This window comes from Nansenia antarctica (assembly GCF_963989245.1).
Source record: "Nansenia antarctica genome assembly, chromosome: 12".
Lineage (NCBI taxonomy): Eukaryota > Metazoa > Chordata > Actinopteri > Argentiniformes > Microstomatidae > Nansenia > Nansenia antarctica.
In genome coordinates, this window is record NC_137682.1 from 12,743,653 (window position 1) to 12,771,441 (window position 27,789).

General features: G+C 42.2%; 1 protein-coding gene across 1 annotated transcript; it reads right to left on the reverse strand.

The window, feature by feature from the left end:
* Positions 1-12,521: 12,521 nt before the first annotated feature.
* LOC308168868 (meiotic recombination protein REC8 homolog) lies at positions 12,522-27,089 on the reverse strand (the record flags this gene model as incomplete). The annotated part of the gene is made up of 14 exons (XM_080543512.1): positions 12,522-12,613; positions 13,292-13,380; positions 14,017-14,121; positions 14,462-14,513; positions 14,904-14,952; positions 15,631-15,767; positions 16,145-16,217; positions 16,794-16,918; positions 20,860-20,938; positions 22,711-22,781; positions 23,239-23,305; positions 23,490-23,610; positions 26,245-26,320; positions 26,957-27,089. The coding sequence occupies 14 exons, from the start codon at positions 27,087-27,089 to the stop codon at positions 12,522-12,524; spliced, it is 1,269 nt and encodes a 422-aa protein (XP_080399638.1).
* Positions 27,090-27,789: the final 700 nt, after the last annotated feature.

Sequence of the window (27,789 nt, forward strand, 5' to 3'; positions counted from 1 at the left end):
CACACACACACACACCAGTGGCGTAGCGGACGGGCCCGCAAGCGACGCACCGCGGGGGGGCCCCAGCCACTAGGGGGCCCCCTAACATTGGATCCAAATTTTTTTTTTTTTTTTTTTTTTTTTTAGAATTTAAAAAAATATAAAACAAAGAAAATAAGTGGCCCTTCATTGTGTCAACCTTAATTTTAATATATAGGCCTATATTAAAAAAGATATACATAGTTAGCCGTATCCAATAGCAACATGACTTTGACGTCACACGTAGGCAGCGAGACACAAGGAAAATGAGCAAGCGAAAATACAATACAAAGTACAATAAGCATTCTTTAGGTGGTGGTAGATTCTCTATTCGGACATTATAGCCGCTATATGTGGGACTGTCGGTCCGATATTGTAAAAAAATAAAATTAAAAAATTATGTTTACGGAAGTACATGTCTCAAGTATTATCTCGGCGGTTAGTCGAGTGAAAGAAAAACAACATACAGATGATAATTCACACAATATAATACCACGAAAGCGTACAGCACTAAACAATAACATTTATTTGGGCAGCATCATACTCAAACTCAGGCAGAAGGGCAGGGTCTGGCCAGGTTCACAGTCACAGGCTGTCAGTGCATCATACAGGTACATAATTCAGCATGGTTAGGCTATATATAGCTGTTTATTTTTCTATTCTACTATTCTATTCTACTTCTGCTGTCTGCGTCTCCCTGGGTATTCCTAGACCAGATGGCAAACATTAAAGAAATGCCACAATATACCAGGACTTAAAGAAACGAGATGTCCAACAAAGGATTTGACTAACCCTGGCCAATTTTACGCAACAAGTAGACTCTGATGCAGCGGAGACAGGGTTGCCAGATGGGCTGGTTTTTGGTGGATTTAGAAGTTTTTAGATTGGTTAGGTTGGAAATTCTCAATCCCATCTGGCAACCCTTAGCGGAGAGTCTACAGCTTGTATGTTTACAGATATCGCGCTGCTGTGCACACCACACTTTGTTAAAAGAAATAAAGCTTGTACTTTTCTACTTATAATACATTCTACTGATGTAGTCTACCATTTGGTTTTAGTTATTGCTCTCACTTGTTTGTACTTTTTGCTAAGTCAAGCATTTAGAATGTAGAGTGCATATTGTGAAATTTCGCAACGTCAATAACGCATCGGCCTCTAAAAAACGCACGTTTTTTATTTTATTTTTTTTATTTTTTTACTCCGTTGCGAAAGGGCCCCCACCGCCACCTTGCGGGGGGGCCCCGGGATTTTGCGCTACGCCACTGACACACACACACACACACACACACACACACACACACACACACCTCTGGGTTCTGCTCTGTGGGCCAGAGATTCGGTTAAGGTGATGTCGTCATCGGGAAACTCCTTTTCAAGCTGCCAAGCAGACTGGACATTGAAGTCATCTCCCTGGTTCTTCTTCTTATTTGGCATTTCTATAACTTTCTACAAACATCTGAACAAGGAAGAGAATGTGAAATGACGTATTTTATATTTATATATAATTATTATAGAATGACTTGTCCCCTATGAGTTCATATATGACTGTGAGGCTGTTTGAACTTCCAAAGTGACTGACGTTGATATTGCGTGACATTGTGATTGAAGCATCAGTTGCAGGAGCAACGTGCCAAAAAGCCATTCTCCTTTTCGTATTTCTACCTTCAAAAAATATGGCTAGGACGTCGGGTTGTAAAGAAAAAGCTTCTTTATATAAGAATCTCTGTTGGCATTGACACTTTGGATCACTTTCAAACAATAAACGAGCTAGACTTTGACACTCAGCGGAGTCAGCGCTCACGCGCACACACACCCGCGCAGCCACATCCAGACCCCCGCCCCACACACACACACACACACACACACACACACACACACACACACACACACACACACACACACACACACGCACCCGCGCAGCCACACCCAGACTCCATTTTTTAACATCTTTAAATCCATGAGGTCTAGGGCCTATATACCCATCAATAGTTCACACTGCAGCAACAGCAGCATCACATCCGAGACACAGTGCCAACTAAGTTACAGTAATAAATTATTACTTCATAAATTATCACTTCATAGATGTTCTACTACCAGTAGATGTCGCTGTTTGAACACATTCCTGAGACTAACATTCACATTTTTAGCAGGAATTTCACCATCACCAAACTAGTTAGCCTATTTACAACCTGTTACATAATCATTATCCAAAGATATCGTACTCACGTAACCTCTTCAGTGTCTCTGTACCAACTGCTAAAACCATCTGTTGTTCTACTCTCACCTTCTAGAATATCACCTGGCAACCCCATTATTGGAACCCTCCAATGATGTCACTCTGACATGTAGCCTAATGTTACCATGACAACCCAGCAAAATGTAAACACAATTTATAATTTTCTGGGTTGTCAAAATGACATGGTTATTATTGCTAAAAGATGGAGGAAGTGTCATAACTGCAACAAGTTCCTCAAATTCATTGTAATAATAATAATAATAATAATAATAATAGTAATAATAATACATTAGACTTAAATAGCCCTTTTCTAGACACTCAAAGACGCTTATGTAGTACAACTACAGTAGGCTTTACATACATAAACATTTTCAGTGTTGAAAAAATACTATTAGAGGCCAACAAGAGTATTCAAGTAATCCACTCATGTGTAACCAAACAAGTATACAAACTTCTCCTTATCCTACCTAGTCAGCCCAAAGTAAAACTAAATGTTGCCAATGACACAGAGGTATTCTTTGCAGCATGACAGTGGGCTCAGAAATACATGAAGACTAATTTCCAAACAGTCTTGTTTACTGATGAGTGCCGTGCAATCCTGGATGGTCCAGATGGATGGAGTAGTGGATGGTTGGTGGATGGCCACCATGTCCCAACAAGGCTGCGACGTCAGCAAGGAGGTGGCGGAGTCATGTTTTGGGCTGGAATCATGGGGAGAGAGCTGGTAGGCCCTTTTAAGGTCCCTGAAGGTGTGAAAATGACCTCGGCAAAGTATGTAGAGTTTCTGACTGACCACTTTCTTCCGTGGTACAAAAAGAAGAACCGTGCCTTCCGTAGCAAAATCATCTTCATGCATGACAATGCACCATGTCATGCTGCAAAGAATACCTCTGTGTCATTGGCTGCTATAGGCATAAAAGGAGAGAAACTCATGGTGTGGCCCCCATCTTCCCCTGACCTCAACCCTATTGAGAACCTTTGGAGCATCCTCAAGCAAAATATATATGAGGGTGGGAGGCAGTTCACATCAAAACAGCAGCTCTGGGAGGCTATTCTGGCATCCTGCAAAGAAATTCAAGCAGAAACTGTCCAAAAACTTCAATGGATGCAAGAAGTGTGAAGGTGATATCAAAGAAGGGGTCCTAAGTTAACATGTAACTTGACCTGTTAAGATGTTTTTGTTTGAAATAGCTTTTGATTTCAGTAAATATGACCTCCTAATATGACCTCCTAACCCTAAATTCATCAAATTACCATTTTTAGTTCTTTACAACCTATACAATGTTTTGAAACTCTGTTGTGCATAATAATTTGGAACAGTGCATTTTGAGTTTTTTATTTTAAAAAAAATTACTGTTATCATTGGGAGGTTTGTTCAATAAAATTTGAATTATACTCTAACGGTTGATGACTTGAAAATTATACTGATTGTCATTTGCATCGACTATTTAGGAAAATCTGAGAAAAATATATTTTGCATAATAATTTGGAACGAGGTGTAGTAGAGCCGCCTTAGAATGTAAATCTGCTATTTACACACAACGATCATTAGAGGGCGCTTCTTTTTTAGCCTGCCTCCGACACAAAAAAACTGCAAAACAGCTTTACTATCTTATCCTGAAGTGATTTTGAAAATGTAAGGATACTGGGTGGTAAAACACAGATATCTAGTAAAAGTCATGAAAGGAGGGTCCTGAAATGTTATCGAGTGCAAAGATATTTAAAAAAAAAATACTCACAGGGGTCACCATGACCCCTCACTCTTCTAGTGTTAAGAAAATACTTCCCCCAATTCTACATCAACCTGTGACCCCATCTACTTCTTGAGATCTGAGCAGATTGGACAGGTGTACACAATTGTTGGACGGGCTGGCTGTAATGCATGGAAAGGTATGACACCATTTCCTGTTCCATCCCATACATGACAATGAGCCCGTTTTCTGATGTCTACCTCCTCCTGCCTCTCCTGGTGTAAAGCTGTGGTGAAGATCAAATACAAAAACATCTGTCTCATCCATAAAATTCTGCATAACAAAGCTCCTCCCCCGCAGCTTGATGTGCTTTAAAGCACGGATGTATGATAGGGTGCTGGAATTCTATAAAGAGGTGTTTAAAGCCTGGGGTAGTTTTTTGCCTGAGGTAGGATATCAGTGTGAGAAGAGAGGGGAGATACTAAATGTTCCAGTTTTATTGAACCCTGTAATAAGAAGAGAGGGGAAAATGTTAGAATCTAGGAGTTTCTGGAGGGCAGGACTGATTAGAGTAAGGGATTTTAGGTATGAGGTAGTGCCAGGGTTCCTATCAGAGCAGGCAATTATAGAAGTTGTTAGGGAAACAGATGAGGAGATGAGAAGGGGAGAAATAGTGAGCAAATAGTGAGCGGCACTTCTGTTTCAACTCTTACTCTTCACTGTTACTTATGCTGGTGTTAGAAATACATCACTAAAATGAAAACATGCGGTATATAAACTAGCTAGCTAGCTAGAGATTAACATTTGACTACAAATAGTTACACAACTAACTAGCTTGTTAATTGGGTTAAGAGTAAATAATAGGCTACAGACTAATATGAAGTCAATTAATAACTGACAATGGCATATATTCTCATGTGAAAAAGATCGTTCTGTACTTACCAAATGATCAGCTGATATGTTCTCTCTATAAATAGTGATTTGCAGGATTTGAGAGGAATTCAAACAACCCACGACCCTCTGACTCTGTAGCTTTGCTCCGTAGCTTGTAAACCAACACGTCCCACAGAATTGTTGAATTGAACGTAATAAAAGTCAAATGCTATGACATCATCATAATCTCCATAGACTTCCCATTTACAGACAACACAGAATTCAAGTCTTCCAAGACATTCATTATTGGCTCTTCACACATTGCCTTTCCTTGTGTCAGGCTCATCATGGGAAGAGCCCATAATTAGTCATGTTGTTTCCATGTAGGCCATCAAGTTCAAAAAGATGTCCTTTGGTACGGACAAGCTGATTGTCAGTCACATCCACCTTGAATAAAACACAATTTAGTCATGTCCTCATGACTAAATGGTGTATCGCGCATTTCTCACAAGATGTGACTCAATGCGCTTCACATGATGACAGAAAGGTAAAAAAACTGTACACTGTGCAGCCAGGAAAATTCCCTTGCAGCCCTCTACTCATAGAGCGACTACTACCAGTTTGCCTACCAGCACACACAGCGCCACCCAAACCAGCCGCCCCACACACCCGACCCGCCCTACCACCAGCACACCCGGCCCAACCAAGCACAGACCATAATAGCCCCACACCAGGCTAGCCAAGCAGGTGCCCCAGCGGCAGAACAGACCAGGCACCCGAGGCGGCTGGGGGCCCTCAGAGGAGATGCCCGAGGACCTCCGGCACATAGCAAGCAAGCAAGGGCGAAAAACCTGATGATCACATGATCAGCTGATATGTTCTCTCTATAAATAGTGATTTGCAGGATTTGAGAGGAATTCAAACAACCCACGACCCTCTGACTTTGTAGCTTTGCTCCGTAGCTTGTAAACCAACACATGTCCCACAGAATTGTTGAATTGAACGTAATAAAAGTCAAATGCTATGACATCATCATAATCTCCATAGACTTCCCATTTACAGACAACACAGAATTCAAGTCTTCCAAGACATTCATTATTGGCTCTTCACACATTGCTTTTCCTTGTCTCAGGCTCAGCATGGGAAGAGCCCATAATTAGTCAGAGTTGCATTCTGGTTGTAAAGACCACAATTCACATTTAATCTCAACAGGTTTGATTACATTTGTTGTTAATTAGGCTATTCAAGAATTCTTCAACCTCAGGCACAGAACAGTGAAATATCAGTTTCATTTTTTTTTTTAAAGAAGTTAATATCGGCAGATGTCTGTAATCTGAAAATGTTTCCATTTTGTTGATTATCATTATTAAAAAATAATTGTAATAAATATTGCAATAGCCTATTTAACAATTGACAGCGCTAAGTACATTCATGGGTAGGCTTATCTTTACCTTCTGTATCATACAAACTATTCTGCCATCTATACACATGTTCTGAAAGGTTTGAGCTCAGCAGAGAAGCTGTGGTAACACCATGTTCCTACCTGATCCCTGGTGATTGGCCACATCTATACAGTGTTGAATACCTCTACCAGTTGAGAAGGTCAATCCTGTGACGATTTGTCTTTTCCTCATCATTCAGCAAGCACATCTTAACCTCTGATCCTCCACCTAGAAATATATGGTAAAAATGCACCGCATAAGCCATTCTGATGCAGGTCATTAAGGAATCATACCCCACGATTTAATTAAAATAATAATAATATAGCCTAATAATTACATTAAAACAGCTATTAGAGGTCGGTACTGAATACGGTATGCCGGTCTAATTCAAGTCACAGCCAAGTGAAATAATCATTTGAAGTACTGTAAATTCTAAATGTGACCAGTTAGTGGGAACCAATGTAGGGTTTATACTCTAGGCCACTTCTTGTTAACACTTTTGTTTACTATTGCAGTAAATCTATAGGCGGGATTGATTAGGGTTTGTGTCAAAGTCGATAAGGGTTTGAACTGGAAATGTAACACATTAAAAGTGAATTCCTGTTTTCCCATACTGAGAATACTAAATAAAATGTGTACAATTGTTACAAATTGTTGACCGAGATTCTCTCAGTGAGGAAAATACAATACATCCGCTATACTAGGCCTACTGAATACGAACAATCAGCATTAGCGCAACAGTTTACATGATAAGTAGCCTATGTAGGCATGTTAAATTGAGTGGTCAAATGATCTGTTGCACCTGCTCATACCGAAAGATGAGTCCTGCTGGGATTTTTCCGACTTCATCTTCGTCCTCCGGTATCAAGAACATGTATATGGACTTCATAGTCATATTATACCGCACTTGCAATTCATTAAATTACCGGAAGACCCTGTTAGTGGTGCGTAAAAGTTTTGACCGACTATCACCGTTTCAAATCTCACTTGTTTTCCTTTAAATTAAAGCACAACAGATCAAAGTGGGCGGAGCTTAAGTCAAAGTGGGCGGAGCTTGTGTCAAAGTGGGCGGAGCTTAAGTCAAAGTAGGCGGAGCTTGTGTCAAAGTGGGCGGAGCTTGTTATGGAGTTCATTCTACCCTCCATTGCCTAACTACACCCTGGGAGTTCATTCTACCCTCCACAGTCTTAGAACATACATATACTTACCACACTACACTATCATATATCACACTTTACCGTCCTTCCTCCTACTTTTTTTTTTAAAGTGTTTTGGAGGGAAAACCAAATTCAAAAAAAAAAAAAAAAAATTAATTTTTTGCACCCGTTGTGGTGCAATTAAAGTTTAATTGACCGTCTATGCAGCACCATTGTTAAGTGGATTTGTCGCACTTGCAAAATGCTGTGAAATGTTTGACGATAAAACATTTATAAACGTCATTGTCAATATCCGTCATAATGCCCTATTTCATCACCTGTTTCCATGGAGCGGCCGTGATTTTCTGTGCGCTCTGTTGGTGCATAATAATAATAATAATAATAATAATATTAATATTAATAACAACAATAATAACGTTTATTTGTATAGCACTTTTCTTGCAAACATAATAATAATAATAATGACCTGCTGTATGCAGAGTGTCGTTATAAAGTTGGTACCGTTATCTTGATGGCGTAGCTTATATATTTGCCTATGTAGATACCATAGACACATATACCATGGCTCAATACACAATATGTTTCTGAAATTCATAAATTAATTGGATATGCAGACAAATAAAAGGACATGGCAACTTCCCTCTGCCCAGTACTGTCTAGTAGAAAGCACCACATGTTATACATTTGTCTAACCATGTCCTTACCGTTACTACTGCACCATTGCTTGTCCCAGTTGAACTACCTTGCACAACAATACACAACAACACACATTAATCACACACACACAATAATATTCTTGCTCCAATAAACATTTATGTTTAAACGTGCCTTCTTATTTTTAGCTGAAAGTAATGGCTTTCTTCTGGCCACTCTTCCATAAAGCTCCAGCTCTATGGAGTGTACGGCTAATTGTGGTCCTATGGACAGATACTCCAGTCTCTGCTGTACTCTGCAGCTCCTCCAGGGTTACCTTTGGTCTCTGTGCTGCCTCTCTGATTAATGCCCCCCTTGCCCCGTCCGTGAGTTTTGGTGGGCGGCCCTCTCTTGGCAGGTTTGTTGTGGTGCCATGTTCTTTCCATTTGATTATGATGGATTTGATGGTGCTCCTGGGGATCATCAAAGATTTGGATATTTTTTTATAACCCAACCCTGACTTGTACTTCTCAACAACTTTGTCTCGGACTTGTTTGGAGAGTTCCTTGGTATTCATGGCAGTGTTTGGTTGGTGGTGCCTCTTGCTTAGGTGTTGCAGCCTCTGGGGCCTTTCAGAAAAGGTGTGTATATACTGACAGATCATGTGACACTTAGATTGCATACAAGTGGACTTCATTTCACTAATTATGTGTCTTCTGAAGGTAATTGGTTGCACCAGAAGTGTTTAGGGGCTTCATAACAAAGGGGGTGAATACATATGAGCATGCCAATTTTCAGTTCTTTATTTTTTTAAATTCTTTTTATATATATATATTTCTCATTTCATTTAAAAACTAACACTATTTTGTGCAGATTCATCAAATACAATTCTGATAAAAAAAATGTTTAAATTACAGGTTGTAATGTAATAAAATAGGTAAAAAGCCAAGGGGGGTGAATACATTTGCAAGGCACTGTACATACATCCAGACAGACACACCCATTCCCAAACTTTTACTTTTATTAAAAGTCATAAAAGAGGGCACAACATTTACAAACAAGCATGGGACAGTTCAGTAGCTCTTTGTGGTCTCGTATGCGTCTGGGAAGGGGTGCATGATACTGCTTTTCATGCAGTCTCTTCACCAAAGAGTGTCCATAAAGGAAAGCTTAATTTAAATTCACGTGTTATCTCAATCTGTATATTAATTCCTGAACTTAATTTAATTCCTGGTTAACCATTACCATATTAAATTAACTAATTGTTCTGTGCAAACCTAAAGATACTATCTATCTGCCACTGAGTCTCAATGGCCTAGCTTGACTTTGACAACTGAACAAATATTTAAGTTGAATTTCAGTTGTGACCCTAAAAACATGTATTGGCCTAAAAATGTAATCTCAAACTAAACAACCTGTGGCAACTGTTCAACTGTTCAACATGTGGCCAGAGCCCATGACCAGGGGCAGGATGCCAGCGTTGGGTACCACGTTCCATGACAGGGTCAAGGTGATGTTCTTGTTTGCCCTGGGAGGAAAGAATACTTAGTTTAAAAAAAAATCACACTCACTCAAGCCCACACGCACACTTCAGATCTAGAGTTTATAGAGGCTACATGTCAGGGTTTTTCCTGGCTCAAAATGTTTTGTTTACTAAATCTAAATCTAAGTCTCTTTGTAGGATACAGGTCTACTCTGTATACTGCAAGTATATCTAGATGTATGATATATAATATACATGATAACATGATAACATATAGGATAACATGATAACGTTACAACCGGTTTCATTTTCAAGTTTTTGTGCAGCGGAAGCCGGCAAAGATATGAGCAAGTGCTCATATGACGTAAAAGTCGCATTAAACGCGACTTGACAGTTCAGACGGGGGGCGGGGGCGCGTTGCTAAATAGCAGATATGTGTCCTATTATGGCAAGCCGTTTTAACATTTATTAGCTACATTTGACTAGTCGAAATTCGATTTTTACTAGTCTAAATTTGTATTCAAGATATCTATAACGTCATTCTGACTAGTCAAAACGACAGTTAGAGATATCTGTAATTCAGTTTTGACTAGTCAAAATGTAATTACAGATATCAGCAGTGATGTCACCGAAAACGACACTCAACTCGTCACACATCCTTAAATGACATTGCAGATATCTGTAATTCAGTTTTGACTAGTCAAAATAATAGTTGCAGATATCTCAAACGTCATTATGACTAGTCCGAATTGTATTGCATGACGATGCTCATGATGCGAGGTATCTCATGATATTGGCGGGACCAGCAAAGCATTTGATGAGTGTTGGCAGAAGCAATGGCGGTTGCTGTGGTGGATAGGATAGCGCGAAAATGCCATGAAATAGAGAGAATATATCATCAAGGGATTTGTGGTGAACGTGAGATTCGTTCACTAGATGCTTGTACTAGAAATAGGGCTGCAACTAACGATTATTTTGGTAGTCGACTAATCTGTCGATTATTTTTCCGATTAGTCACGATTAGTCGTGTGGCTTTTCGCTGCGCGTAAATGGCGACGCAGAAGCATAAATCCGGCTTAACTAGCTATCTAACCTAACGTTACGCCAAGCTACAGCTGCTCACAGAGCTAGTTGACTGGCTAGCTAGCATTGCTGGCTAGACTACAGACAGCTCACGTTAGTAGGCTACGCTTGGCGCTGTTTATCTTACAGACAGCTCGCTGGTGGACTCAACATAATTGAAATAGCATTCACTTATCAAGCATCATTCATGATCATCCACCATGACTACCTGGTATTTTAATAGCGACCACCCCTCACTTCATTTCATCTCGCGTTCTCCTGGCTTCAACATGGAAAACCCCTGCTACGTAACGTTACATACAAGCGCCTCTGTCTGTCACATGCGCACAGGGCAAATAAATTAATAGCACAAACGCTCATAGCATGTCAACAGCCCTGTCCATGAGACGTTGTTTTCCAACATGTAACAGTAAAGCTAACATAAACATTACGACCCTAACAATATAACGTTAGCCAGTTGGCTAACAACGTTAGCTAAAACTTACCCAGCTGATTCTTGCATGGCTCCCTAAAAAAAAAAAAACTTTTTTTTAATATACTTTTTTTATGCGATTAGTCGACAACAACATTTCACGTCGACGAATTTTCGTAACCGATTAGTCGTGACTAGTCGACTAATCGTTGCAGCCCTAACTAGAAATCTACAGCGCAGTAATTGAAGCTGCTCCAGCGTTTTCTGACAACAACAGACATATCTGAAACGTCATTTCGCCTAGTCTAAACTCTAATTTAAGATATCTGTAATAACATTTCGACTAGGCAGAATGAAAGTTAAAGATATCACCAATTTGAGATATCAATCATTAAAAATGAATTTCAAGATATCTATAACTTTATAATAGATATCTACAATCGGCGACCTTGAGTGCCATGAAAGGCGCCATATAAATAAAATGTATTATTACAATTAAATTACGATTATTCCTAATTCCAGTTTGAGATATCTACAACTTCATTCAAGATATCTTCAACTTAATTTAAGATATCTTTAAGGACAATGTAGATATCTTGAATTAATGGGAATTAAAGATATCTTGAACTGGAAGTATGACTAGTCAGAATGAAACCGTAGATATCTGAAACTGTAATTACAACTAGTCATAATTCAGTTGCAGATATCGGCAATGTGAATAGCTGATATCTACAACTGAATTGTAGATATCTGTAATGACAAACCCCATACACTTGAATGGCAAAATACATTTGAATCTTACTAGTCAAAATATAATAACAGATATCTAAAATGTGAGTTTTGATTAGTCCAAATATAATTAAAGATATCTTGAATTTGAGTTTTGACTAGGCAAAATGATGTTGCAGATATCAGTAATGAATATCCATTGTAGCTAATAAATGTTAAAACGGCTTGCCATAGTCCGATATAATACCACCTCTGAACGCGACCCAGGTCTGATTTTAAAAAGTCAGATTTCATGTGATTTGCGCTATTCACATGGTCATGCATAAATCAGACCTGAGTCACAAAAAAATCGGATTTGGGTCGCATTTCACTGCCATGTGAACGAAGCCCTAGTGACCCTGCACCCTGCAGCTCTTTTAACACCAGACAGTGAAAAGGCCAATTGAATTCATGTATGGTTTATCAGTGGGTACCCAGTTAAAAGCCATAACCATCAGACTGTATTCTGTGTGTGTATATGTATCTGTGTGTGGGTGTGTGTCTGTATAATATCTAAGCACCTGGTGGATATCAGTATCACTGTGAGTGCCTGTGAGTGTACATTTGTGAAAGTTGTCAATCAAGTGTATGTGTGTATCTTGTGTGAACCAGTTGTTGTGTATTTGTGATTGGGTGTGTGAACCCGCATGGTGTGCATTTGTGAAAGTCTGTGTGTGTGTGTGTGTGTGTGTGTGTGTGTGTGTGTCCAGGTCCCACTCTGTACCTCAGGCTGTCCGGGGGGAGTGGGAGGGGATGACAGTGATGGGGCCGTAGGGATGCCCCTGACACACACCCAGCTCTCTGCCAGTCACCCGCTCTGGACAAACACAGTGGCATACAGGTCAGAACACACCAGAACCAGAAGACCGACCCCATGTAGTAATAATTTTAAATGTAATAATTTTGCCATTTAGCAGACGCTTTTATCCAAAGCGATTTACAATTACGAATTACAGGGACATTCCCCCTGGAGTAACTGAGGGCTAAGTGCCTTACTCAAGGGCACACTAGTAGTGTTCAGGCAGGAGCTTCAGGCGGGATTTGAACTCACAACCTTCCGATCACAAGTCCAACTCACTATCCACTAGACCACCACTACCCCTATGTAGTCCTACAAGTGTCTAATGCCTGAGCTGAGCCCCAAACAGTGGTCCATCTTTGGTTGGACAACAAAGTTCTATTCTAAAATAAATAAGGTCAGCCCACTTTTCAGGGCCAAAAGTGAAGTGGAAAGTAAAGTCAGTCTTTCCATTTACATTTTTGGAATTTAGTGGACACCTTTTTTGGTAATATACAGTTGAGAAACTGAACAGGGGGATTCAGAGGTTTAAGGAGGGACAGTTAAGGTGTAGCCTGAAAAGATGAAGTCTATGGCAGAAGATAGGGAGAGACTCTGCAATCCTGACAGCAATGGGGAGCAATCTTCAGATTTAAATCCAATTTAACACGCCATTATATGGCACTCTATCATCAATTCAGTCATTCAACTCCTCACCTAACAGTTGGAAGAACATTTGAGCTGCAGTACTGCGGTCTGCATCAGGGGGCAGCAGAGAGTGGAAGTCCTCTTCCAATGACACCTTTCTGGAGAGGGAGATGAAGAAGAGGAGAGAGGAGTGTTTATTGTAGCATTGATAGTGGTTTACCTGTGGTTCTCTGATGAAGGGTGCTCCGTAGGGACGGGTTAGGTTGATCCATTTATCTATCAGTCAATCACGGACTTCCGCATCGATACAAAGATATCTAATCGACAAATCGAAAAAACCCATTACAAGTACTCAGTATTTGTGAGATTAAAAAATGCATGTGGCCGTGTTTTTTCATTCATTTACATAACAACCTCGCTGAGTTCATTCATCCCCTCTCAGTTGTTGCCATGGGCTATTGCCACTGCTCACGATAATGTTGTTCAATGTAAACTTTGCAATAGTAAATTCACATACCACCATTTGGCAACTGTAATACTTCAATACTTCAAAACAAAACACCCAGCGATCTCCAGTGATGCTGAGACACAGGCAAACTGACATGACTAACTTCACAGTTCAAACACAGACCTATGAAATGGTTATTTATTTTACATCGTGGACATAGATACGAGTTTGAATAAACAAGATAATTTAAGTCAGCATAAATATAGCATGCACGATCGATAAATGACATTTAGCATCCATCATCTAACTGATTGTGAAAAATGCAGTCGGACCCATCGACATTTACCTCAGCAGGCTCTCAGGGGTGAGCTCTGGTTCTCTCTCAGGGAGGTCGACACACTCCTCCACTATGTCCTCCATAGCCACCACCACCTCCTCTTCTATGGGAGACCTGCCCCCCCACACATAAACACACACACACACACACACACACACACACACACACCATTATTAGGTAGAGTATCTTCACCCATTAGCCATCAGTTACAATTCTAAGAATTGACTTTTGACATGAAAATGTTAGTACACGTTGCTACTTGCCCTCTACACCCTGACAAAATGTAAAAAATGGCACCTGGGATTATGGACGCCAGATTAGATGTCAAGCCACTCCTACTAACCCCCCCTTTAAAAAATAATAATCTATATTTAATATTCAATTTATATTTCAGTCGCTCTCATCCTCTTTCTAGAGAGATAATGTTCACTGAATTCTTTTTCTCATCTCTCACCGTCTGCTGGCCGGAGTGTGTTCTTTGGACACTTCCTGGAGCTCTGAGACAGCTGAAAGAAACATGTGATCGATCAGGCTCATGATCAAGCCCACTGTAGTAGACAATTGACTATCTTCCCCAAGCACACCCCATGTAAACGGACTACAGAAACCTTAAGCTCCTAGCCACTTTACTACTGAACTATCTATTATCACTAGTTGCACCACTAGTGTATTCTGTCTTATCTGTACTATTGTCACCTTTATCTGGTATTATGCCCATTTTTTTCTCCATGTATGTCCTGTACTACTGTTACTTTCTTGAATTATGTCTATTGCCTTATGTCTTGTGCTGCAACATAATGTCAGGAACCGAAGCCTAAGAATGTTACTCTCTTACACTTGTGTAATGTGATGTAACAATAAACTTGAAACTTGAGATAGATCCCCTGGTGTCTGACCTGAGGTTTCAGAGGGGGCTCGTCCTGACTCCCTCAGCTCTCGTGTGACCTGTGTACAGAGGACACTCATCGACACATGCACTGTAGACATGTTGTGTCGTGACAGAGAATGTACTCTCAATAATCTGGATGAATCATGGGTCGACGTATATCAACAAACAAACCAACGTGGGGAACGGTGGTGGAATAACGTTGTAGCTTGATGCACTCGTCTTGCAATACTGTTGTTGAAGTGTGCATTGTCGGTGCTGTGTTGGTGTGTTATTGTAAGTGTACAGCTAAACTAGCTAGCTACATTGACATTGGGAATGCAGTTGAAGAAGTGATTCTGCATGCATGCAGGGTCATCATCAAAATGTCAACTATGGCAATGCATTTGAACATGCAAATAGATATGGATATAGATAGGAACTACATATCAGCAGCAATACTTTTGGAAAATATGATTTGAGCCTAGCTGAACACATCCCATATGCCAACAAAAACAAACAATACAGTATAATAACTCCTTATTTTGTTGGCAATGAAGAGGTGCAAATAAGCGTATTTTGTAGTTTTTGTCTGAGAAATAGTCCTAATTTGGCTACAATCTCATATCGTGATCGTATTGAATCGTGAGTTGAGTGCATTGTTACATCCCTACTAAAAACTAATGTTCATTGATTGATGGTTGAATGAAAACAAATGCGGTCATAGTCAACAGAAATAAAGAATTTACCCCTCTCACGCCAGAGCCCCTCCTCTCTCTGTCCTTCTCCACCCCCATGTCTACGTCGACCTCAGAGTCTCCCCCCTCCCTGCTGCTCTTCTTCCTGAGGACAGCACACTGTTGCCATAGTGACAGGAGGTCAGGGTGGAGGTGAGCTGTGTTAGGGAAGAGGGTAAGGAGGGGTGGGGGTGGGGGCAAAGAGAAGATAAGCAAACTTGTCTTATCTTAATCGTAGTCATCTACTTATGTGATCGCTCTCTCTAAAAACGCCACAAGGGTTGTCTATCTATCCATCTATCCATCCATCCACCCATCCGTCCAATCGTCCCTTCCTGGGTCCATCTATCCATCATGGACTGAACTGCATACTTCCTCCCTAGACCGCAATGTCCACCAACTCACAATATATCATCACTATCATCTGCGGTGGCATATATACGCTGGGAAAGATCCATTATGTCTACCTCTGGGTACGCTGAAACGTCAGACCTTGTCATCCAAGTTTCTCTCAGTAGAGGTATGAGATACTCACGGCAGGCGGGGGCGCTGAAGAGCTCTCCGGGGGCGGCCGTGGACCGGGAGGCGGGGTCTATCAGCACCTTGGACTGGGAGAGAGAGACAGCAATACTAGGCAAAGAGGTCAACTACACTTCCTCAAGCACGGATCACCAATAGGCGGCCCGCAGGCCAGATCCGGCCACTCTATAATGTGCAGCTTTATCACACAGCACAATGCCACAGATGTCGCAAGTTTTGAGGGAGCGTGCAATTGGCATGCTGACTCCAGGAATGTCCACCAGAGCTGTTGCCGGTGAATTGAAAATGTATTTCTCTACCATAAACCATCTCCAAAGTCGTTTCCAATTCCAATTCTCGGACACACCTTTGGAGACGGCTTATGGTAGAGAAATGAACATTCAATTCACGGGCAACAGCTCTGGTGGACATTGCTGCCAATTGCACGCTCCCTCAAAACCTGCGACATCTGTGGCATTGTGCTATGTGATAAAACTGCACATTTTAGAGTGGCCTTTTATTGTGACCAGCCTACTGAACAGTACTTCCTTAAAACAAAACAAAAAGATCTATTTAGATACCCAGACAAAGATACTTGACTGATTTGAAGAATCAATCCTTCAGTGAATTCCTCTGGTGCCTGGTAGGAGGGTGGGTGGTCTTACCAGGGGCATGGTCTCAGCAAGAGGGTCCTTGATCTGCAACTGCATTGCCTCCATGGAGATCTGCGTGTGAGGGTCGGCGAAAACAAGCTGTCGCCTGCGACCCTGTCTCTTAGGAGAGGGGACAACTTCGGGGAGCTAGGTGTCGGAGAGAAGGAGGTAGAAAAGGATGTAGCGGCAGAGTGGAATGTTAGAGGTAGAGAGGAGAGAAAGGATGTAGAGGCAGAGAGAAGGAGAGAGAGGATGTAGAGGCAGAGAGAAGGAGGGAGAGGATGTAGAGGCAGAGAGAAGGAGGGAGGATGTAGAGGAAGAGAGAAGGAGGGAGAGGATGTAGAGGCAGAGAGAAGGAGGGAGAGGATGTAGAGGCAGAGAGAAGGAGAGAGAGGATGTAGAGGCAGAGAGAAGGAGAGAGAGGATGTAGAGGCAGAGAGAAGGAGGGAGAGGATGTAGAGGCAGAGAGAAGGAGAGAGGATGTAGAGGCAGAGAGAAGGAGAGAGGATGTAGAGGCAGAGAGAAGGAGAGAGAGGATGTAGAGGCAGAGAGAAGGAGAGAGGATGTAGAGGCAGAGAGAAGGAGGGAGAGGATGTAGAGGCAGAGAGAAGGAGAGAGAGGATGTAGAGGCAGAGAGAAGGAGGGAGAGGATGTAGAGGCAGAGAGAAGGAGGGAGAGGATGTAGAGGCAGAGAGAAGGAGGGAGAGGATGTAGAGGCAGAGAGAAGGAGGGAGAGGATGTAGAGGCAGAGAGAAGGAGGGAGAGGATGTAGAGGCAGAGAGAAGGAGGGAGGATGTAGAGGCAGAGAGAAGGAGGGAGAGGATGTAGAGGCAGAGAGAAGGAGGGAGAGGATGTAGAGGCAGAGAGAAGGAGGGAGGATGTAGAGGCAGAGAGAAGGAGGGAGAGGATGTAGAGGCAGAGAGAAGGAGAGAGAGGATGTAGAGGCAGAGAGAAGGAGAGAGAGGATGTAGAGGCAGAGAGAAGGAGGGAGAGGATGTAGAGGCAGAGAGAAGGAGAGAGGATGTAGAGGCAGAGAGAAGGAGAGAGGATGTAGAGGCAGAGAGAAGGAGAGAGGATGTAGAGGCAGAGAGAAGGAGGGAGAGGATGTAGAGGCAGAGAGAAGGAGGGAGGATGTAGAGGCAGAGAGAAGGAGGGAGAGGATGTAGACGCAGAGAGAAGGAGGGAGGATGTAGAGGCAGAGAGAAGGAGAGAGAGGATGTAGAGGCAGAGAGAAGGAGAGAGAGGATGTAGAGGCAGAGAGAAGGAGGGAGAGGATGTAGAGGCAGAGAGAAGGAGGGAGAGGATGTAGAGGCAGAGAGAAGGAGGGAGGATGTAGAGGCAGAGAGAAGGAGAGGGAGGATGTAGAGGCAGAGAGAAGGAGGGAGAGGATGTAGACGCAGAGAGAAGGAGGGAGGATGTAGAGGCAGAGAGAAGGAGAGAGAGGATGTAGAGGCAGAGAGAAGGAGAGAGAGGATGTAGAGGCAGAGAGAAGGAGGGAGAGGATGTAGAGGCAGAGAGAAGGAGGGAGAGGATGGAGAGGCAGAGAGAAGGAGGGAGAGGATGTAGAGGCAGAGAGAAGGAGAGAGAGGATGTAGAGGCAGAGAGAAGGAGGGAGAGGATGTAGAGGCAGAGAGAAGGAGAGAGGATGTAGAGGCAGAGAGAAGGAGGGAGAGGATATAGAGGCAGAGAGAAGGAGAGAGAGGATGTAGAGGCAGAGAGAAGGAGAGAGAGGATGTAGAGGCAGAGAGAAGGAGAGAGAGGATGTAGAGGCAGAGAGAAGGAGAGAGGATGTAGAGGCAGAGGCAGAGAGAAGGAGAGAGGATGTAGAGGCAGAGAGAAGGAGGGAGAGGATGTAGAGGCAGAGAGAAGGAGGGAGAGGATGTAGAGGCAGAGAGAAGGAGGGAGGATGTAGAGGCAGAGAGAAGGAGAGAGAGGATGTAGAGGCAGAGAAGGAGGGAGAGGATGTAGAGGCAGAGAAGGAGGGAGAGGATGTAGAGGCAGAGAAGGTGGGAGAGGATGTAGAGGCAGAGAGAAGGAGGGAGAGGATGTAGAGGCAGAGAGAAGGAGAGAGAGGATGTAGAGGCAGAGAGAAGGAGGGAGAGGATGTAGAGGCAGAGAGAAGGAGAGAGGATGTAGAGGCAGAGAGAAGGAGGGAGAGAAAAAATAAACATCTACAAACAAAGCTGTGTGTATGCATGGTTGATGAATGAGGCCTATTGAGACACTACAGCGAGTCTGTGACGGTAATAGTATAAGCGTGTAACTGGCGACCGTGAAAAGAAATAAACAACCGTCAAACACTTTATTACATACATTTCCGCCTATCTATCAAACTGTCTCCACCCCCTCTAGCACACTATCTCCCTTCTAGCCCTTCCAATCCTCTCCAACCTGACATTTTTTGTTAATTTGTAATAATAATAAAAAATACAATTACTAATAATAAAGTGTTATAAAGTGTTATTTAACAGTTATTGGAATGTTTGTGTCCAGGTAGAAGACTGGAAATCTGGAAATTAATAAATTCTTTATTCACGATGTGTCCTATTCTCCAAAAAAGAAAAGAAAAAGAAAAGTGCTTCCTCTTTTCTTTCACTGTGCTCAACGCATAACTCACTGGGAACTTCAGAGTGTATATCTGGTACATCATTGTTGTGACGGTAAGACTGTGTGTATATATGAATGGCTAAAACGAGGGCTACGACTATTACCAAGTCTATCGCTGGGTTTATCCGCAAAGACCTTTGCCCGTACAGTGTAGTCGAAAACGAAGGTTTCCGACGAATGCGCCATAACACTGGCACCAATATATGAAATACTGTGTCAAAAATATTTAACTGAAACGGCTATTCGAGTGTTGTATGTAGTTCTTCCTTTAAACATTTTAACTCCTGCTTTCTGGGCAGTTAAGCCTTCTGGCACTTTATTTTGTATGAATGATGGCAGACACACATGGACAAGTTGCAGAAGAGTAACCTTAGATAGTCTATTAGGCTAGGCTGATGACTGTAACTGAATGTAACTGTCTCCATTTCTCACACACACACACACACACACACACACACACACACACACAAGCACAAACACACACACACACACACACACAAACAAACATACATACACACACCTCTCCACAAGAGCTCTCCGGCGCTCTCTCCGGCGCTCTGTCCGGTGTTCTCTCTGGCCCTCTCTCTGGCGATCTCTCTGGCGCTCTCTCTGGCGCTCTCTCTGGCGCTCTCTCTGGCGCTCTCTCCGGTGTTCTCTCTGTCCCCTTCTCTGACTCGTCCTCTCTCTCTGAGGAGTACGGGGCCTCTAGTGGCATCTCCATGGGCTGGCCCGTTTCCTTGTCCAGCAGCCACACACTGTCCCCCACCACCACCGTGTCCTTCAGCCTGGACATGCACACACACACACACACACACACACACACACACACACACACACACACACACACACACACACACACACAATGGTGGGTACTATCTTAATAACCATCTAGCTTCCTCATTTATTGTAATCAGAAAACACACACAGCAAAAATGAAGACTGTTCAAGTCCTAGCTGGACTTGAACAGTGACCACAGCCCTTGTGGCAGTAAGATCCGCCTGTGAAAGGGTCCCAGGGGACTTACTGGTCAATAGATGTCATGGCTCCCTCCTGGTCCCTTGTTCTCTCCGTCTCTCCCTCTCTCTCCCTTTCCCTCTCCTCAATCTCTGCGTCTGTCACACACACATTTTAATCATTTATTTCTGTCCACATAGAAACAAGTATACAAGGACACAAATACTGAAGGCACAGATGGGATGCATTCACAAACAGACATGGACAATGTCTTTCACATACAACAGGACAAGACTCACGGGTACAAGTAACACCGTCTCCGCCATATTTGGCGGCTGCCAATAATCGCAGAGACAGAGCAATACTTGCTGAGCCTTTTTGCTTCTCCCTTGGACATTCCCAGTAGACACACACACACACACACACACCTTTTCACTCCTTTCACGCTAACAAATGTCCATATCGATCGCCTGTCATTACTTAGAGAATCCTACTATCCTCTCTCATCTCTCTTACCCCAGTCGAATAGGTCTGGCTGCTCCAGAAGCAAGTCGATCACTCTGCCTGTGGCTTCAGTTAGCTCCGCTCCCTCAAACTGATGGAGAGAGACAGGGAGAGAGAGATAAGTAACCATAAAAAACCCAGCTCAACACTTGTGTCTTGAGCCATTCAGTGGGGAACAGTATTCTTACGTCAACATCAACGAAATACAACATCAAAATATAAAACACAATTTTCGATAAAAACAGTGCTAATAACTTAGTGAATCTTGATTTATTATTCAGCACAGTCTATGGCGGTGGTGGGTAAGGCTAAAACGTTCATCCTACGTTATTTGGCGTTCAGGAGACCTGTAAAGAATGGGATGGGTAATGTTTTGTATCTTGCTGTTCTTGTTTTGGGGATCTCAGTTGGGTAGTTTCTGATTTGGCGATTTGATATTTGGGCTCTGGTAGGTGGCAGCCAGGTTCTGAAGGGGGAATTCAGAAGACCCAAGGCAAAGTCCTTGCACAGTGTATTTCTTCTGTCTTAAGTATGTTGCATCAGGTAAGGGACTACTGTTGTTATCAGGCCAAGAACCCACTGGTCTGATCCCATAACGTTAATGGGAGACTGTGGTATCAGTCAATTATTCAGTGCAGGAGTGCCCGTGTGTTTGGCTTGGTAGGCCAAAATGAACCCTGAGTGGTTAACTGTGGGCCAAAAAACCCTGACCATCCATTACAACGAATACTTGAAATTGCCCATTTGGGAGTGCAATTATTCATATTATGATTTTATTACTAGTGACTAGTAGTGACCACTACTAGACCACATATGTGACATGTTCTAATGCTTTGATCCTCATATGTAATGATCAGACTTTTCTTTAGAAAAATGTGAATACAATTCCTTGTTGTTGAAAATAAATGACACATCACTAGTCAACTAATGCAGCTTGTTTTGTGAGCCTGCTAAGTATTGTCATAGTTTAACTAGGTAGCAGTGGGGATTACTCACCGAATCCATTGCGTTGCAGTATTTTGGCTTGACTAGCGAGTTTGTGTTGTGATTCTCAACAATGTTGAAACGTAGTTCCGTGTTTCAAAAGAAAAGTCAGAACATTTTGACTGGTCGCCGATATGAGGACCAAAGCATTAGAACGTGTCACATAATGTTGCTGGTGAAAAGGTCTGTATGTCGGCGATTCTCACGTCACGCAAATGACCTTTTTAAAATATATATATAAATGTGAAGTGTTGAAGTGTTGAAGAGCCCACTCGATATAATAATAATAATAATAATAACTTGCTTTAATCATTATATAATAATAATTTAATTATTGAGTCATTTAAAGGCAATATTTAAAAGATGGGTTTTTAGTCTTGACTTGAAAATATTTGCTGAGGTTATAACAAACAACAGTTTGTTACTTATGATTTGTGAATTGTATTCACTACATCATCTGCCATGGACTACTAGGTAAGTGATAGATGGCTTGTAAACAAACTTACGTTTTAGGACGTGTGATCATCTAATTATGTGGAGTTATGTGTTTTTAGCATGTTGATGTTCAATCAGCATGTTGTGATGTGATGCTACAAATGCAGTTAGGTGTTCATAGTGATGTTCCTTGCTAGCTACTAGCAACTGTTTTGCGTGTGTTTTGATTCAGAGCGTCTTTCTCCGGTATTTGGTTTGAGGGGTACCAACATTCAAATAAGCATATCTTCTTCAACTAGATTTCAGATGTCAATGTATGACACATCGTTTGAAAGCTTACAATCTGCACTTTCATAATATGGAAAAACAGTTCAAACGAATGAATTTCAAAATGACAATTTTCGATGCTAATCCAAGAACCCTCTCCCAGGCCCACGCCTTCACCTGAGTGAAGTGAAGCATGACCGGCTCCGGCTCTTTCAGGGTGATGGCTTCTGGCGTGGATTGGTTCAAACCTGAGGTGAGAGGGACATAGAGACAAGAGAAGGAAAAGAAAAAAGGGAGAGTGGAGGAAAAGTACCAACGTTAGAGACGCTGATCTCTTGGTGAAGATTTGTCATCTGATCTCAATAACAGACTATGTTTTAGCCCTGTCCGGAAGCAACGGTGTGCCCTTGAAACTCGTAAAGATCTTTAGAGGATTTTACAAGTGGAAGCAATATACCTATTCCATTCTGTCACATCCACACATGCTTATATTAGGGGGGGGCAACTCTAACATGTCTTATTATCTTTCTAGCGGAAACTTCTGGTGAGTATTTTGACCTTATTCCCACTTTCTGTTTCAGTCTGTGTCTTTTTTTTTGCAACTCGAGAAAGAAGCTTCTTGTAGAGTTACAACTAGTAGAGGTTGGCTAGGAATTGACTCACCCTGGCTAGGAATTGACTCACCATGGCTAGGAATTGACTCACCCTCCCCCTCCGATGCGGTTCTGGAACTGACCACTGGAGAGCGCTGTGTAGTCACAGCCGCCATAATCTGCATTGGTTGGGGAAGTAACAGAATCGCCATAAAACAAGGTCAATCAATATACCACCTTTTCTGTGTGCTAAGCCTTAGAATAATGCTTTGTAAATACATTTGATGAATCAACAGAGAATTTGAATTCTAACTCTAATTAAAGTAGAGAAAATGTTTTGTTGTTGGTTAACGTTGAAAGTACCTGAGGGATCCTGTAGGGACTGGGGAGCTGGTCTCCTGAGCCCATCACACCAAAGAAGGGGTCTGGAGCCCCCTCAGCCTCCTCCAGAAGGAACAGGGAATCAGCCACGTTCAGGGCTAGTCTGGGACACAAAAGGGCCAATGTTAAATGCAAAATGGCTGCTATGCATTGCCCAGGTGGGTCTGACACATAGGCAGGGAGTGGGGTGAGATGTCCTCATACTAGAGCATAAGTGTAAGCATAGTTACAAGCTTATGTTTGAGTTTATGGTTAGACCGAGGCTACAGGTAGGGTTATAGGCTGCTCATCCGGTTAGACTGAAACGTTATCCCTAACCAAACATAAACTTACTGTATACCTAACCACAACCTTTACCCTGAAGATAACAATTTCTTACAGTAAGCGTGTTGTGTTTCTGGGTTACGGGACTGATCTTTATTTATGATGGGGGTGGTACACGGATGGATTTAACCTCTAAAATACCAAAATTGACGACCCTCCCCTTACGCAAAATATATTTTCGCATAGCCCTCGAATACTTGAAAAACATACATTGGCTCTCCCCCTACAAAGATGAATGATTAAAACACAGTGGTGTTGCCACACGCTGTAAACATTTCAAGGCAAATTAAACTATATATTTAGTAATGATAGAGTAACTACCTTTGATCGACAACACTATTGTTGTTAAAACTAAAGCAAAAGTGAAAGCGTTATGATGTTCCTTTTGACAAGAATAAACGTGAGTCGGGTTGTGATCATGCAACCCAGCTCCATACTGTTCAAGAGTCCTGGGGAGAACCCTGCTGTCCATAGTGCCGTCATTTCAGCTAAACAGCTATTACAGAATCATTGGCGATTCATAATCTATATTTTGTACATTTCATGCAATTCCACAGCAACATTTCTAAACACTGGAGAAAAACCTGCCATCCTGCATCAATTTAGTGCCATACCAAGGGCCTATATTTCACTTTGAAAGAGTCAGTGTTGCACACAAGATCTAGATCGATCAAGTGTTTCATAGGCACTACAACACACATGAAATTAACATAGTACATGTTGTTTTTGATTAAATAATTTTCGCCCTAAAGTAACCTAGCTTTTAATTACTTTACTTTGGCTGCGTTTTTTATTATTATTCTGAAATACTGTACACATCTCAGCAATGACAGTTGGATTTGTAAAGTGTTCTTCATACAGAACAAACAACAGAAGAAGAAAAAAATAAGCCTTCTGCATATACTCTGTCTACACAAAGGCCACAAGACCTTGTCAACATCACAGGTAATGTTCTCCCTGGCCAAGCAGAGGGGAAAGTATCGCCTGGCATGACGAATCCAGCCCTGATATACTTCAGATATATTTCAACACAGGAGAGCTCACCTTTAGCCCTTATTGCTTAAGCTATGATTGCTAATTCAAATGCAATAGGTGTTTGCCCATATGGAGTGTGATTGATGTTTTGAGTTTAGCATTCTGAATGGTAGTGTTTTCCATGTGAACACAAGAGATTTTATCAAGGAAGTGTGTGCCAAATGTAGAGAATTGTATTTAGTGTTTTGTTAACTGGGTGGTTTAGCGTGGCAAAATTAGTGATAAGCAAGAAATGTGTTTGTCAGAATTGGTGTGAGATAAAATACACCAGTTTCAGGTTTTGGTCATTGTGTTTGAGGTTTGGATGTTAGTGTTAAAGCGAAAACCTGTAAACACTTTATTTATTTGTTGTTCGACCACTGGTTGATTTTGTGGCGCTGTTCCGACTTTCAGGACTTCAGAAATCGACAGTTTGTCTTGCTTATGTCTTGCTTTCAGACAGTTTCTTTCTTCAAACTGATCACTGTTGTTTTCATTCTCGAACTGCTATCACAGAATACTGTATACTTTAGCTCCTACATAAACTAAGAAGGACACAGGTTAAAGTATACCATTCGTTCTTGAGATCACTTTAGTACGGAGCCCCCCTGGGGTCACATGGTAGGAAAACATTATTTGATGTGTGAATCCGTTCCCTCGGTTAAGTAAATCTGTTCCCTCGGTTTAGTAATTAGTTCGTTCGGTTTAGTAATTAGTTCCCTCGGTTTAGTAATTAGTTCCCTCGGTTTAGTAATTCGTTATGGTTAGGGTTAGGCCCTACGAGCCAGAACGATCGCAAGGATTCTAACCCTAAACCTAACCCTAACCCTGACCCTAATCCTGGTAGGGCCTAACCCTAACCCTTGGGACCCCAGGGGGGGTCCGTACTTTAGCCTTGTGAGAGGAAGGGGAATTAGCTCAAACACACAAAACGAGCGGCTCTTCAGATTTGCGATGACCCAACACTCGTTGTTGGTCAGTGGTCCACTGAACGAATACTACTGTGTATTTCCACCGTATTTCATATTTAGTAACATGTAAGTAAAAAACAAAGTTGTCAGAAGCAGGATTTGAACCCATGACTCCAGATGAGATTGCAACCTGAACCCAGTAACTAATATAGAGTTCTGTATATACCGTGGTAATATGATTCATTCGCGTATTATAATTATAATTTTTTACCGCGTAAAGGTTTGCCAAATTAACCGCGATCGTTAACGAATAAACTAATATTTCCCTTTTTAGCTTTGAGAACTTCTGAGAAGTACGGCTAAAACAAACCCTTTACTCTGAGGGTGTTGAGGGGAGACGATGGTAAATGCCTACTCTGGGGCAGGTGTGTGGGTGACATTGTGTATGTGTGTGTGTAAGCGTGCATGTATGATGTGTGTCCCCTGACCTGTCAGGCTCAGGCAAGTCGATGCTTATGTGTATCTTGGAGCGCAGCAGGCGCTCGATGGTCTGCTGAATCTCATCTGGAAAAGAGCAGGGAAGTTACTACAGTATATCATGAGGTCAAGGTACTGTGTGACATCACATTCATTTTACAGGCTGCACAGTTACCGTGGTGATTCTGCGTGGGTGACCTGGAAGATGATGTGATTCTGCATCTACAGTACCATCACAACTAACTTTGCTGAAGTGTTTATGGTTTATGCTGCATTCTGCGGTGGAGGAGGTCATAAATCTAACAGTTTGGCTGGTAACGAAAGATAAACTACTACTACGAATTAATTCTGCTAAATGGTAATAAAATAAAAGGTATTATTGTGTACCAGAGTGTTTTGAAGAGACGGTAAGCCTCATCCTTTAGTGAGTTGTATCTACCTCTAATGACAATGTGCTGCATGTGCTGTGTTTTATCAATGAGTGTGTATGGAGGTGAGTGCGTGTAGTAGTAGGTCCTGTGGCTTTGGTGGTTTGTATTTCAGATCAACCAGTGCCCTTCACTGTGCAGCTGTCAGACCTGATGTATTACTTTACCTTACTCTCATTTCTGTGTGTATCGACAGCAGTTCTTTCCACAATGACATTTGTTATGCCCTTCATTTCAGGGCATAAAATGCCCTGCCTTCCCCCAGCCCCACTCCCTCCCTCCCTCCCTCTCTCACCCAGAAGAAAAGCACACTGGCGGTGGTAGACGATGACTACGCCGTACTGGAGCTGGGAAGACAGGTAGAGGGAGAAGCGGGGCCGGGGGAGGCCTGGTTGGAGGGGAGGCACCCGCACCATCACATAGTCCATGATGTCATCACTAGGATCAACGTGACACATATCAGACACACACCCATCAAAGATTCTGATCTAAAGCACCAGTGTGTGACCTTCAGACCTGGGTCAAATACTATTTGAAATCCTTTCAAATACTTGAGCGTTTACTTGAGCCTGTCTGGAGTCCCTGAATGGCATGATTTGCACTTTTGGGGATTATTCAACAATGGTTCAATTGCTCCAGGCGCCATCAGTCAAGCACAGATATTTGAAATATAACATGTGTTATTTAAACCTATGTCTGGTGGCCTCATGCTGTACTGTAAAGTCTGACACACAATGTACATCATTAAGCATTTAGCAGATGCCTTTATCCAAAGCGACTTACACAAATACATTTGTCTGAAGTAAGTGAATCATCTATGCATCAGTCATTACAAGAAAGTAATCTATGCTATGACCAGGGGCCATTGGCAGTTACAATGCAGGACAGGTAAGATGTAGTCTGAAGAGATCAGAAAGGTCTGTACAAGAATTAGTACTGCTGTGACAGAAGTTTCAATAAAACCATAATGCTAAATCAATACCTCGTATTCCCTCAGACAGTGGAGGGGATGGGGGGGGGGGGGGTTTACATACCATGTTTTCCCAACATTGACCTTCAGAAGCTCCCTGCGTGTTATTCTGGTTCCTTTCGTGGCTGCCAACCTAAAACCACCCAGATCAGGCATGA